At 31.5% G+C, this 15052-nt stretch overlaps 2 protein-coding genes across 3 annotated transcripts in view; both read right to left on the bottom strand.

Annotated features, from left to right (window-relative positions):
- Mondo (MLX interacting protein mondo) overlaps nt 1–15052 on the bottom strand; it is a 372455-nt gene that overhangs the window by 184632 nt on the left and 172771 nt on the right. The gene's annotated exons all lie outside the window — the stretch shown is intronic.
- Nucleotides 1–15052, bottom strand: part of LOC145322066 (uncharacterized) — a 51815-nt gene that overhangs the window by 9054 nt on the left and 27709 nt on the right. For both annotated transcript variants that reach the window (XM_080163838.1, XM_080163837.1), the window contains exons 4-5: nt 14380–14422; nt 8212–8284 (exon numbers count right to left, since the gene is read on the bottom strand). In XM_080163838.1, coding sequence (XP_080019964.1) covers nt 8212–8284; nt 14380–14422 — 116 coding nt within the window. The remainder of the gene's footprint in view (nt 1–8211; nt 8285–14379; nt 14423–15052) is intronic.

The following is a 15052-nucleotide window of genomic DNA, read 5'->3' on the forward strand; positions in this document are numbered from 1 at the left end:
TGCATGTATAAGCATAAAGCGCTTAAGAAAAGAGCATTCGACTTATTTCCCCCACTATTAAATGCTAATATAGATATTTTACGTGTTTTCTTTATGGTATGGCGTGCTTTTGGGCGGCTAGGGATGTTTTAAAGTTGTCCAAAATATTTGATAGTGATCTATTCTAATTAGGCATTTGGGTTAACTTCATACACTTTTTGTCACTTTGTCATATAGCTTTTAAAGCCAATAAAAAAACATAACTCAATCACCAATAAGTAACATAGTTACATATTTATCGCATCGTATTATAGATAGCTCTATAAAGATTAAAACCAGTTTTGTAAACCCAGGACTTCGGCCCACCAGGACAAAAAAAAAACTGGTTTTAATTTTATGTTTCGAAGCCATGCTGAAATAATTACATTTTTAGTAGCGAAGCTACTCTATAATTTGAAATGTCCGTCTGTCCGTCTGTCCGTATGTCCGTATGTCCGTATGTCCGTCTGTCCGTATGTCCGTCTTAGTTTGGGGGAAACGTGATTTTCTCGGCTCCTATAAAAGATAAAAGGCTGAAATTTTTTGACAACATTCCCATTATCAAGGAGCACAATTAACTATAAAACATCAATGTCGATAGGATCGCTTTTTAGCAGGTTTTAGGCTATTTTTGTATTTTTCACATTTTTCTCCATATCTTTGGTGTTTATGGTCCGATTTCCAAAATTTTTTCAGTTATATAATCAAAATTGAATTTCCTGTCGTTTCAAGAAAACAACTATGACGGTCAGACTGCCTTTAAGCAGGTTTTAGGCTATTTTTCAATTTTTCACATTTTTCTCCATACCTTTGGTGTTTATGGCCCAATTTCCAAAGTTTTTCAGTTATAGATATCAAAATAAAATTTCCTTTCGTTTCAAGAACACATCAATGGCGGTCAGACTGCCTTTTTGCAGGTTTTTGGCTATTTTTATATTTTTCACATTTTTCTTCATATCTTTGGTGTTTATGGTCCGTTTTTTTTTTAAATTTTTGTAGTTAAAAATATCAAAATTAAATTTCCCGTTGTTCTAAGCATCCAGTATGTAATTTACTTTGACCGTCAGTCTGTTAGTCATAGTACTGAAATATAAATAAATATTAAGAAATTAACAAATGTTGAAAAGGTTTCGTGAATTTTTTCCTAATGTGCATGCTTTTGTCAACCAATATCTAAATTCTTATTTAATTGTTTATGCTTCGCTACTTATGGATGTTGTCATCCTTGTTATATTTGTTATCTAATGATAGGAAAATGAAAATCAAGAGCAAATATAATGTTAATGTTAATGTTGATGAGAGTAGGGTTATTTTTTTACTCAACAATTTCTCTAATAAGTAAAGAAAGTCAGTTCTTAAACTTTACCTCTAACTTTAGTTAATTAGAGGAGAAAAAAACTTAAAAACTTATACTTTCCAACTTTTTATTACATTCTACATCTTTTGTACTTTTATTTTATTTTCCAGTATGGCTTCGAAACCGATTAATATCCGATGGATTAGAACCGGTTCTGAGCCATACTAAAACATCACGTATAGCATCGTCTTACAGATAATTTTCTACAAATATTAAAATAAAAGTTATAAAATTAAAAGAAAACTGGTTTTAATCTTATAATTCTTTATTTAAATATCCGCAGAAAGCTGAGTATGATACGATGCGATAAATAACCATTCTTTTCTGGATCAACATAATTTTGAGAAAATAACAAAGCATCTTTACAAAGACAGATCAGATAAAAAGTCTTTATTAGATGCAAAATTCCTTTTTTGTTGGTTGAACATCCATTACCCTCTCCTAACTTTTTAGAATTTTTTAAAGTATTATATAATTTTTTCAGTGAATCTTTTCTGAAATTATGGAAAGCCTAGCAACTCTATAATCATCAATAGAAAGTCTGTATGTTTATTTTAAACAAATATTTTTTGGCGTTTAAAACAAAAAAAATTATAATCATCGAAATCAATTTATTTTTGCAATATATTTTAACTAGCGGCTTCGCCCCTAGCCTCTAGGGGCTTTGCCCCAAGAGGTGATAAAAAAAATTAAGGCGAAATTCCTTAAAGGACCAAGGAAATCTTAAGCAAAAAAAAAAAAAAAAATAAAAAAAAAAAAAATGGGGGGGGGGGGATTTTTTTGTTTTGGGGGGGTCGGGGGTGTCCCACCCCCCAAGAAAATAGCTTAAAACCACCACAGGACCAATAGGTATATACCCTGAAGAGTAGAATCCGATCGGTTCAATGGTTACTGAGATCTTCAGGGACAGACAGACAGACAGACAGACATCGTTCTACTTTGTATTATAGATATGACAATTAGGTTTGATGTTTCAAGCCGAACATCTATATAATCAGGTCCTTTAAATATAAGTATGTCCATATTAGTTCTCTTGTATTCAAGTTTTTATGAGTTAGATTATTACGAAATAAGACAGTAACGATCACTTTTAAAAAGCGAAGCTTTTCTATAATTAGGGTCGGTCCGTCCGTCCGTCACGGATAGCTTTTTTAGTTAATTTAGACATGTTAGAATTGTCCTATCGATTTCAAATTTTGCATGGTGTTTCCTTTAGTAGTTAGGTACGATTTAGAAAGCGTAGCAACTCTATAATCATTACCAAAATGTCCATAAGTCCATTTTAATGATGTTGATTTTTCTACTTTTTTAAATAGCTTTTTTCGTTAATTTAAGCATGTTAGAATTGTCCTATCGATTTCAAATTTTGCATGGTGATTCCTGTAATAGTTAGGTACGAGTTAGAAAGCGTAGCAACTCTATAATCATTACCAGAATGTCCGTACGTCCATTTTAAACATGTTGATTTTTTTTACATTTTTAACAACAAATTTGTATGTGACCTAATTATCCGATTGGTCTGATTTTTGGTATACTGATTCCTGGGACAACAAAGTACAATATTATAAGCGAAGCAACTCTATAATCAAGTCCTAAAAATGTAAGTATGTCCATAATCATTATCCTGTATCAAACAGTTTTTCAACAAATTTACTTACAATTTTGCTTTGACTCTTATACATTCGCATTCTGATTATTCAGTTCTGACATTATACATTAACAAGTGTTAATGTCCGTTTGTCCTACCATTTCAGAGCTTCGCTTTTATGGATGTTGTCATCCTTGTTATTATATGCATTTAGTCCAAAAACACTATTAACATGTCATGTAGATATAAAGGCATTTAGGTCAACTTGAAATACAAGCTATAAACAACAGGGATCTGAAGGGATAAGACAATAGACAATAAATTGATGTGGATCCCAATAATTATAAACAATATTACCCTTTCTGTATTTTTAAACTATTGGTTAATACGTTTGAACACTAATAAAGCAACAAATTAAAATTTAATAAAAGAACCCAAAGTTTTTAAGTCAACGAATGAATAAACGTGATATAAAATTTTGGGTACTAGTGTAATTAACAATCCAATGTCCCCTCCATCCCTGTATAAATTTAGAAAATATTAAGTAGGGGTATGTGATTGGTCCAGTGCAGTGGTTAAATTAGGGATTTAACCTAAAAGAATGATTAAATCAACGATAACCTTTGTCCAAATTAAGGACTAAACAAAAAAAAGTTGAAAATCAAGATTAGCAAAATATGTCCATTATCTTTGATAAAAATCTTATTAAAATCTTTTTAAAATAAAAAGACATCTTTTATAAATTCATCTGATTAAGCGAGAATAGTTATTTATCGCAACGTATTCTAGACAGCTTTCCGAGGATAATAACTTGAAGAAATAAAAAAATTAAGCCAATTTTGGTTTTTTATTTTAACATTCGTGAAAAATTTCTATACATGATTTTTCAGTATGGCTGAGAACCTGTTCTAATCCAGCAAATATCAATCGAATTCGAGACCATACTGGAAAAGCTGAAGAGCAACTGGAAATAAAAAAAAATATTTGTAAAAACTAATTATGCTGAAAGAAATTTTAGCTCAAGATTTTTAAATTGACAAACAAAGATTTACTTCATGATATTTACTGAATATGTCATAAATATCACACACTTGTTTGTTCCGTATTAAATTTTACTGTTCTTTCTCTCTATCCAAAATTTGATCGGCTTGCTATTGATTATCCTTGTTGTAAGCAGGGGTATAAAGGAATAAGACAATGGCCAATACATTGATGTACAGCGCCAATAATGATACACAAAATTACCTCTATTGTAGATTACAATTTGTGGTTAAAACGTTTGGACACTTAACTTAATGAACCAACCAAACAAAATGCAATAAAAGTCCCAAAAGTTGTTAAGCTATCCAATAAGAAAACGTCTTATAAAACTTTGGGTACTAGTGTAATAAACAGCCCAGTATCCACTCTCTCACTTTGGTTGTAAGTCCTTTCGATTTAAATGCACCGATCAACTCAATTTTTATTGCAGATTTTTATTCATTTATAAAACCATTTTTAGGCAAACATTAAAATTTTATCTATGCTAAAATAACTTGGACGACAGCATAGAACAGTAGCGTAGCTCATCATCCTGGTATAAATGTAACAGAATGTCTTTATGTGTGTACCAAAATATCTTACTAACCACTGAGCCGATATGGTTCTCCTTTACATTAGTCCATCTCATGGGTCTTGGGCAGGTTCAAAACTATTTTTGGGGAAGTAGCATCAACCACCTAAGAGAAATCGCCAATACAATGCAACCCAAAAACCTTGTCAAATATCTCAACAACTTTACAAAATTTGAAACAGCATTGAAAAAAATCAAGAAATGTTGTATGATTCAAACTCTCCAAAATAAACAAAGATGACAACATCCATAAAAGCAAAGCTCAATATATCAGACAAACAAACGAACAGGAATCATCATTAGCTGAAAAAAAATTACCTGTTATGGACGTACGACGAACCAACCATAATTATATAATAGAAACGCTTGGCATTGATAGACAGAAAAACTATTTCTAGTATGTCTTCGAAACCGATTAATATCCGCTGGATTAAAACCTGTACTCGCATTAAACACAACTTTTCACAAATATTAAAATAAAAATCATATGATTTAAACCAGTTTTGCTAGCCACGGCCTTAGGTTTTATTTCTGAGGAAAGCTATGTGATACGATGCGATGAATAACTACTCTGAATTAAAATATCAACATTTACGTGACTTACAAAATACAAAGTGGGGAAAGCAAAGCAGTATATATTATGTTTTGCAGTTGTTTATGACGATGCAAGTTGTCTGAAAGGTTTATTTGTGTATCAGGGAGGTGGGAGATAATGACAGATAAATCATTCTTCTCCAAATCTTCCTTCAAACTTCTAATCAATCGTTCTGCGTATTCTCCACAGAATTGTGTGATTTGGGGAAAGATTGATAAATCTTCCATTGTCTTCTCATAATATCCCTGTGTATGTCTACTTTAATGCATTTTTGATCAGGGAGGGAGGGGACATTGGTATGTTTATTACCCTAGTCCTCAAAGTTTTATAACTTTGGTTTTTTCATTAAGTTGAGTGTCCAACCACTAATTGTAATATACAGAAGGGGTAATTTTGTGCATCATTATTGCGGATATATGTACATCAATTTACCAGCCAATATCTTATCCCTTTAGATCCATGATTTTTTGATACATTGTTAGCCAAATATTAAATATTTATAAGATGTAATCTTGCGATAATTGAAATGAAAGAGTTGGATACTTCCTTATAACAGAAACTAAACAAGGATGACAACATCCATAAAAGCGAAGCTCTGAAACTGTTGGACAAACTTATATAGTGTCAGAACTGAATAACCATATTATAAATGTATAAGAGTCGAAGCAAAGTTGTAAGTAAATTTGTTGAAAAACTGCTTGATACAGGATAATGTTTATAGACATACTTACATTTTTAGGACTTGATTATAGAGCTGCTTCGCTTAAATATTGTACTTTGTTGTCCCAGGAATAAGTATACCAAAAATCAGATCAATCGGATAATAAGATCACATACAAATTTGTTGTTATAAAGTAAAAAATCAACATGTTTAAAATGGATGTACGGACTTTTTGGTAGTGATTATAGAGTTGCTACGCTTTCTAAATCGTACCTAACTACTACAGGAATCAGCATGCAAAGTTTGAAATCGATATGAAAATTCTAACCTGTTTAAATTAACGAAAAGAGATAACTGTCTGTGACGGACGGACGTACGGACGGACGGACCGACCCTAATTATAGAAAAGCTTCGCTTTTTAAAAAAAATTTGGTAAAACTTCGGTTACATAAGTCATGGAAGAAGAGAGAGGGGACATTGGACTGTAAATTACACTGGGACCCAAAGTTTATAACTGCGTTTTCTTATTTAATGGCTCAAAAACAATGGTTACTAACTTACTTTACTGAATTAGTGATTAGTTTCTTTTAAACTTTTTAATAAATTATCTTAGTCTACAAAATTATTAGCCTAGCTTATTTTTAAATAGATTTTTAAAAAAAACTATACTATTAGAAAACCATGGTTAACATTATTGGTCAAGAAAACTAAATTGTTTCATTTACATGTTAATATCCGCTGACAAATTATTAATGACAAAACTGGGTAATTTAAAAATTGGACGAGTGCAATAAATGTTATCAATCTATATAAAATTGATTTTCAGATTTATTTCCGCCCTAAAACAATGGTTATATAATATACGTGGATTTTATGAAAGGGGAAAATTGTCGTCAATTTAGGTTACCAACATAAACATTATGTATTGGTAAGTTCGCTCATCTAGTAGGAGGAGAGGGAATGGGTAATATGAGTGGAAGGGTGATTGTTATTTTAGCCAGCTTCAATTTTCACTTTATTAGAGTACATGATAATTTGGCGTAATATCCAAGTAATAATAAATCTATTCCTAAAACCACGAATAGGAAATAAAATAGATATATATTCATAAAAATTTTTAGATATATGGCCATCATAAAATAATACAGTGTGAATTAATTTGCGCATGTTAACATGTTCGCATAGTGATTTATAATTGCTTTAAAAAGCAGAATAGCAAAATATCTGTCGTTTAGCAAAGAGATACTTTGTGCTGTTGTAATAATATTCGCTTCTGGTAAATTAGTAATGTGCGGGAAGCGTTCCCGAAAATTTGGACACCCTCCTTACGATTTTTTATTTTTGTTGTTTATAGAGGAGTGTGTCAACCTACCAACTCAAAAGTCAAACATTATCCTTGAATTGGTTGTCTGGATGCCTCTGGATACATGTGTGGAAGTGAATGCACACCGATATCCCAAGGTGATATGTGGGTGTCTTTTACAATCGATCCTAGAAATATTTTGTGCTGGTGTAACACCAAGAGTTTAGCCTATGCTATATAACCACGCTAAGGTAGAATACTGTCATAGTATGACCTCGGGATAAGGGTATTGAATTTTTTTTGCACATAAGGGTGGTTCTTTAAATATAGAGGCGTGCTAACGAATTAATGAGAGGGTAAGCGGGGTGTTTCTTTAGATTTTAAGCACTTTCTAAGAAAATAGTTTTTCTCGTATTCATTCGAATCCAATGGATAGGAACCGGTTCTCATCCATACGAAAAAAACTATGTCAAGCATCGTATTATAAACCGCTTTTCGCGGATATAGAATGTACAATTATAAGATTAAAACCGGTTTTTTTAGCCCTGAGGTGCCGAAGGCACGGGCTAAAAAACTTCGGCACCTCGGGGCTAAAAAAACGGTTTTAATCTTATAATTGTACATTCTATATCCGCGGAAAGCGGTTTATAATACGATGAAAGAAATAAATATTAATTGTCTAAAAAGGCTTCCTTAAAAAGTACAAATTAGGTATAATTAAGAAGTTAAATGATGGTTTTCACTCCCCTCTCCTAGAAAAAATAGGATTTCTTTATTGTGATTTTTCTTGTGGATGAAAAATCTAAAATAGGCTTAATTTTTGTATTTTTAAAGCTATTTTATTCTAGGTAATTACAAGTAACTATTTTTTCGGTTATTCAATTAGGAACATATACGTCGATAGAGGAAAAATTGTCGTCACTTAACTTGCTAACAGGGAACTCGTTTATTGGTCAGTTCGTTCATTCAGGGTTAGGGTATGGAGTAAAGGCAGTGGAGGGGGGAATCGTTATCTTAGCCCGCTGCAAGTTTCACCCTATTACAGAACATGAAAATCACTGTATAACTGTTACTCACCTTTTCTGAGAGCTTCCTTGATTGTGTAGAAATTATCCATGGACGAGGCATTTCTGTTGCGGAAACTTCCATCCTAAAATGTAAGAAGGTTGTTAGTTATCTAAGATCTTAGGAAAGGCTATGATTTCAAAACTATAATGTTGTATTTAAAATAACCCCAACATTAGGAGTATTAAAAAATCTACAGCATGACCCTCGAAAAAGTATTTTTAAGCATCTGCAGCCCTTATTTCTCAATGAATTATTAAAAAATGCATATGTCCTTGTTCTCTATAGTATTCCACGTAAGTAGATATAAAAATATTTTTTTTATCTCCATTAACACCGGAGATTTTTAGTGCTAAAATTTTAAAAAAGTGACTGAGGAAAAAGTAACTTTTAACATGATACGACTTTTTTAGCAAAATTATGCTAGAAATCCTTTTATTTTTGTTACTAGCAGAAACTTTATACAAAAATGAAATAAAAAATTTAGTTTTTGAGTAAAAAGCATTTTTTTACACATATTTTTGAGTCTTTTTAGTTTAATGACATTTTGAAAAACTTACTTATTAGGCAAAATTGTTTAAGATTAAAAAACCAAATAAATCTCTATGAATATAGCAGGAATATTGTTTTTGTTTCACAATCCTAACTTTAATAACAAAAAAGTTATACAGAAAATAAAAATAAAACATAATGATTTTTTAGCCTAAAAAGCTTAATTTACCCCTTATTAAATAATTGAGATGTCAGAAAAGTAGGCGGAGCAACTGTCATAATTAATCCTTTTCTATAAATAAGGGTTAATAAATAACCTAAAATTTGCAAATAATCAATTCATTCAGTAGTATTTTTTGCCATTAAAAATTTATATTTTTTGGTGGAATAAAAAAGAAATATTTAGTTAACTTGTTTTTCTTTGTGTCTCATTATTCAATTGCCAGAAAAACATAATATAACCATCCAAAAAATAAGAAAAGCAAAAAAAAATTCTTTTTCTCAGTCACTTTTTCAAAACTTTAGCTCTAAAAATCTCCGGTGTTAATGGAGGTAAAAAAAATATTTTTATATCTACTTACGTGGAATACTATAGAGAACAAGGACATATGCATTTTTTAATAATTCATTGAGAAATAAGGGATGCAGATGCTTAAAAATACTTTTTCGAGGGTCATGCTGTATGTTCCTTAAGATCTCCGAAACAAGTATATAAAATTTAAACTTGTATAAACAAAAATATGAGTCTATCAGTACGTTCATTATATTTTTAAAAATGCAGTATTCTGTCTCGTCAAAATGTTTTTGACCTGTTCTTGCTGCGCTCCTTGTCCTTTTTAACTTCTTTAATACCTTTTAAAATTCTATTTCAAACTTTAATTTTTTTCTGGGAATCCTTAAATCAATAAAAGACATACAAAATATTTATTTTTGTTTCTTTTTACCTTAAAAACAAAATGAAATAAATATTTTTATGTAAATAAGATGTAAACTATATTGTCTAAAGTCCATATTTGGTAATAACATATTTATTTCTTCAACTCATTTAAAGACAAACTTATTCTGTCTAGGTTTTTTTACCCCCTGCCCCACCCTACGAAAGACAACTTTTTTTATAAGTATCGCAGCATCTCTATAGCAGTTACCTTTAATGATATAGTCTTTCTTTTGTAATTTATAAAAGAACAAGGATGACAACATCCATAAAAGCGAAGCACTGAAACGGTAGGACAAACAGACATTAACACTTGTATAGTGTCTGAACTGAATAATCAGAATATAAATGTATAAGATTTGAAGCAAAATTGTAAGTAGATTTGTTGAAATACTGCTTGATACAGGATAATGTTTATGGACATACTTACATTAATAGGACTTGATTATAGAGTTGCTTCGCTTATAACAGTATACTTTGTTGTGCCAGAAGTCAATATACCAAAAATCAGATCAATCGGATAATTAGATCCCATAAAAATTTGTTGTTAAAAAATTTTAAAAATATACATGTTTAAAATGGACGTACGGAAATTCTGGTAATGATTGTAGAGTTGCTACGCTTTCTAAATCATATCTAACTACTAAAGGAATCACCATGCAAAGTTTGAAATCGATAGGACAATTCTAACATGCCTAAATTTACGAAAAAAGCTATCCGTTATGGACGGACGTACTGACATACGTACGGATGGACCGACCCTAATTATAGAAAAGTTTCGCTTTTAAAAATTTTCTATACCCTTATAAGAAGGGAATTCAAGTAGGTATACCGAGGAACCACTTAGAGTATTTTGGCAATAAATATTTTTTGGCGATTTCTCTCGGGAGGGTGTTTGTACCGTCCCCCAAAATTGCTATAAACCTTTGCAGGACCTTTGAGAATCCACCTTTTAAATGTGAACCATATCGGTTACCGAGATCCTTCGGTACAGAAGACAGTAAGAGATCCCTAATTTACTTACTTCTATAATTTTTTCTTTTCACAGATTAAAATATAAATCTTTGGAAGTATTTTATTCTTGTTATCATCTTCATAAAGTATATTTTAGCAATTTAACGTTTTATTGGTTAGGTTATACTATTATGTGGGTATACTCCTAAACAGAAAACCCCAGGGAGGGAGGGGACATTGGGCGGTTTATTACAATTATCCCCAAAGGTTATAATGACGTTTTATTTTTCATTGGATCAACAACTTTGAGGACTTTTATTGAATTTTGATTAGTTAGTTCATTAAGTTCAGTGTCCAAACATTTCAACCACTAATTGTAATCTACAGAAGTGTTAATTTTGTGTTTTGGGGATGTATATCAATTTATCGGCCATTGTCTTATCCCTGTGATAACCCCAAAACTGAAAACCCCAAGTGTCATAATGGTATTATAAACATAAAATTGTAACCCAAACTTGAAACCATACATGTGTAATGTGTATTGTATAACAGCGGCGTATGCTCCCCTAGGTTCTCTCCGAAAAAGGCCATCTTAAGACTTAAATTCAGAAATAATTGATATAAAACTTTCCCGGGACTTTTGTAAAACTTCACTAAAAGGAGAACTCAATCGACTTAGTTGTTAGCGTGATCTTAATGGACAAACAAAATATTTCACTTCTTTATTTATTAGGATATTGTTAAAAATTAGGCTTGTTAATCCATATATAAAAGTATGTCTGTTTGCCTGTCTGTCCTGAAGGATCTTGCTAACCACTGAACCGATATGGTTCTCCTTTACAGTGTAGCTTATCATAGGTCGAAGGTTTATGATTACTTTTGGGAAAGGTACCACCACTCTCCCAAAAGAAAGTTCTCTAAAAATAAACATACACCCCCCCCCCCTGCTAGTTGTTTATGTCCCTATATTATATGTTTGGTAGGGAGAAGTCGATTGTTTAAATTGATAATTTAGGAAGTATATATTTTACTTTGTCCTATCCTCGTATAGACGTCAACCGGCTATTCTATTAATCATTGAGGCCCCTTCATGGCATATCAAATAGTATGAATCTTTATTCATTAGTACCTACTCCTTACTCAATCCATAAATCAAAGACTAAAATCAACCTGGGAAGGAAGAACATTGGGCTGTTTGTCACGCTAGTCCCCAAAGTCTTATAATAACGTTTTCTTATTTTATGGCTTAACAACTTTGGGGACTTTTAATGAATTTTGGTGTATTTAGTTGAGTGTACAAACGTTTCAAGCACTAATTGTAATCTACAGAAGGGGTAATTTTGTGTCATCCTTGGGGAGCACATCAATTTATCGGCCAATGTCTTATCTCATTAGATCCTAGCGAAAAAAATCTCTCCATAAAATAATGAATAAGAGAAATTTAGTTTGATGTCTAAAATTGGAAAGAGTTTGATAATTAAGCATGAATTTAACAATGGATGCGCAGGTATTCCTTATTTGGAACTACATATTAATTGAAGGCTGTGCCCTTCGTTGCGCAATTATAGGGAAATGTAAATAAGCCATCAAACTATATATTTTCTGTATATTTTCATAATTTCTAAACAAATTCTATTGTCAGTGTTTTCAAATGCTATGAATCCATAGTTTCTATTCTGGTAGCTGGACAAAGTGTCTCAAAAATTAGCCGTGTGACGTCATAGAAAGAGGAAGATAAGAGGAGAAGTGGATAAAAATCCCCTAAAATAGAGATGGCTAATCCCTCCTTTTTTTAAATATGAGACTTTAAGCTATATTGCAATCCAAATCCCTTCGAATAGAGATTTCTAGATGATAGGGGTGATGCCGCTAGTATAATAAAAATACCCCTTCTGTAGATTAGAATTGTTGGTTGAAAAGTTTTGACACTCCAAGTTTGAACCAACCAATCAAGATTTCATAAAAATATCTACATTTTTTAAGCCAACAAATGATGGAAGGTTTTTTATAAAACTTTGAGTACCTGAATATAACTACATCCAAGAATTTTTTTAACACTTTTTTATCGCTTTACTTCACAGTTTTTTACCCTTTCTTTCTTCCCCTTTCCTGCTTACTAAGTATCGATGACAGTAGTTCGAAATCTCGGATTTTTTAAAACTTGTTTTGTCCCCCCCCCCCTTATTTTTGTGCATTAACTGGTGTTTATACAAATGCGCCAATTTCAAATCCCCTACCTAAAATTTTTTATAATATTTTTTATTAAAACTCAAATTAAAAAGTAGAAAGGCGGTTGACTTATCCCCCTCCCACTTTAATAATACCTAAAGGCTTCTAGGGGGCGTTGCCCCTAGTCTATCTTAAAATAAAAGCTATATCTTGCATTATTTTTTTCAATTAGGTGTTTGAACACGAATTGCATATAGTAAAAATATTTTTCTTTTTTAATTGTTATCCTAATAAGATAAAAGTTATACTTAAAAATTGTTTTAATAGTTATCATTATATTTTGCATTTTTTAAAAAAACACCAAAATTGACCAAAATATGCGTATATATTTTGTACTCCCTTGCGTAATTTATATTTCAGATTTTATTTACCCGTCATCCTAAGTATCACCCCACCCTACCTTAATTTAACCATTATTAGTACAGCAGCTACTCTATAACTACAGTTTGACTGACCGTCAGACTGTCAATTATACAATTATCTGTAGAACAGCTATGCTTCTTGATTACCTTATTTCTAATATTACCATAAAATGACCATTTTTCATAATTAATTAATATGTCTTTTTAATAATTCCGGATCATAAAAAGAAAACGAAGTAGCGGGTTTTGTCGTATTTTCACAGAAGATTTTCTCCTATCTCTAGTCCCTGCGGGACAATCCTTAACATATACCTTACCTAAAATAACCTATCAAAAGCTACTGTGAAAATACGACGAAACCCGCTACTTCGTTTTCTTTCCATGGTCCATAATTCCTTATCTTACTACACAGAACACTACAAAAAAAACTATTATCAGATTGTTTGCTGCCTTGCTCATTGCCATGATTATCCTTGTTTGCTTAAAGCACCGCCCCCACAGAAAGGCGCCCCTTTTTATCCACCATAAGAAAACTATTGATCATAATTTATACAATTTTATTTACTAATTTAAATAAACATTATTTTATTTTTTCTAAAAACAAAAACTGAAGAAAATTTAGGCGGTTTTCCTTTATATCGCACATGGATCCTAATAAACAATCATTTTGGGAAAAAAATATTGGAGGTTTCCCTCAAAATGCTTAGTGGAGCACAGAACCCTCCCCATTTTTTAGGAGATTTTTAAAAAGGCGGAGGAGACATTTTTTGCATTATACTGTTTTGCTTTATGTCAGGTTAAATTAGGTTTTAAAGGATAGAGGGTAGGGGCAATGCAAGTAAAAGGAGGGAGTTTTCTGTGATCTCTAGGCATTTTCAGGGAAAGAAACAAATTATTTCTATGTTTGGGTTCGTTGTTTGAGTGATGGTTAGAAGATTAAAGAAACCCCACAGGAGCTTTAAAACATGGGAAATCTTGGGGACCGAGGCTTTTGCTGGACCAGTTATAGACAGAAGTGAAATTACCAGATTTTTATATCCTATTGATAATTATTTCTTTTTTTTCTCTTATAAATAACTAATCAAGGTTTAAAATTTTCAACTGGCTTTGTAATTAACGTATATTCTTACGATTCCTATTCATAATTTATATACAGACTTCTGTACAAACCCATAACGTAGAAAAGTTTCGCCATTAAATAATATTTACCTCGTGAATTTTTAGCTTCCAAAATCTTTCTTCTGCAGCGTGTCTATTAGTGTTACAAAATCAAATATGTATAAAAATTTGATTAAAATTATGTATGCTTTAGCTTTAAAAAGCTAAGAATAAACTATTATCATAATAAAAAAAATTTTATTGTCACCAATATCACCAAAAGTCGTTTTCAACAACGTTTATAATTGATTACGAGGGGCTTTAATATTAAATTGATTAGATTTTTTTTGCTCATACTTTCTTTAGGATTTGAAAGCTAGGCAAGAAACATTTCATGGCTTTCCTATTTTAGAGAGGCTTTTATTCTTACATAAAAGTAATATGATGTATGTATATCTGTATATCTCTGTGTGTAAGTATGTCTATAATATCTCGATTTTTACCACTGAACTGATTTGGTTCTCCTGTACTGTAAAGCTTCTTATAGGTCAAGAAAAGGTTTTAAACTATTTTGGGGGAGGGTAACTCCAAACTCCCAAGAGAAATGAAACCTGAAAAAAAGCAGCCACCCAATTTAAAAAATAACATACAACCCCTCCAACCCTTCCTTTCCTAGTGGCCCTAGAGACATCCAGGGGCCATGACCGCTAATTTTATTATCTGATTCTCTAAAGATAATTAAAATAAAAAGAAATGGGACTAACTAACAGGAGATTAACAGACC

The sequence above is a fragment of the Acartia tonsa genome, chromosome 6 (assembly GCF_053477335.1).
Source record: "Acartia tonsa isolate MP-2025a chromosome 6, ASM5347733v1, whole genome shotgun sequence".
Taxonomy (NCBI): Eukaryota; Metazoa; Arthropoda; class Copepoda; order Calanoida; family Acartiidae; genus Acartia; species Acartia tonsa.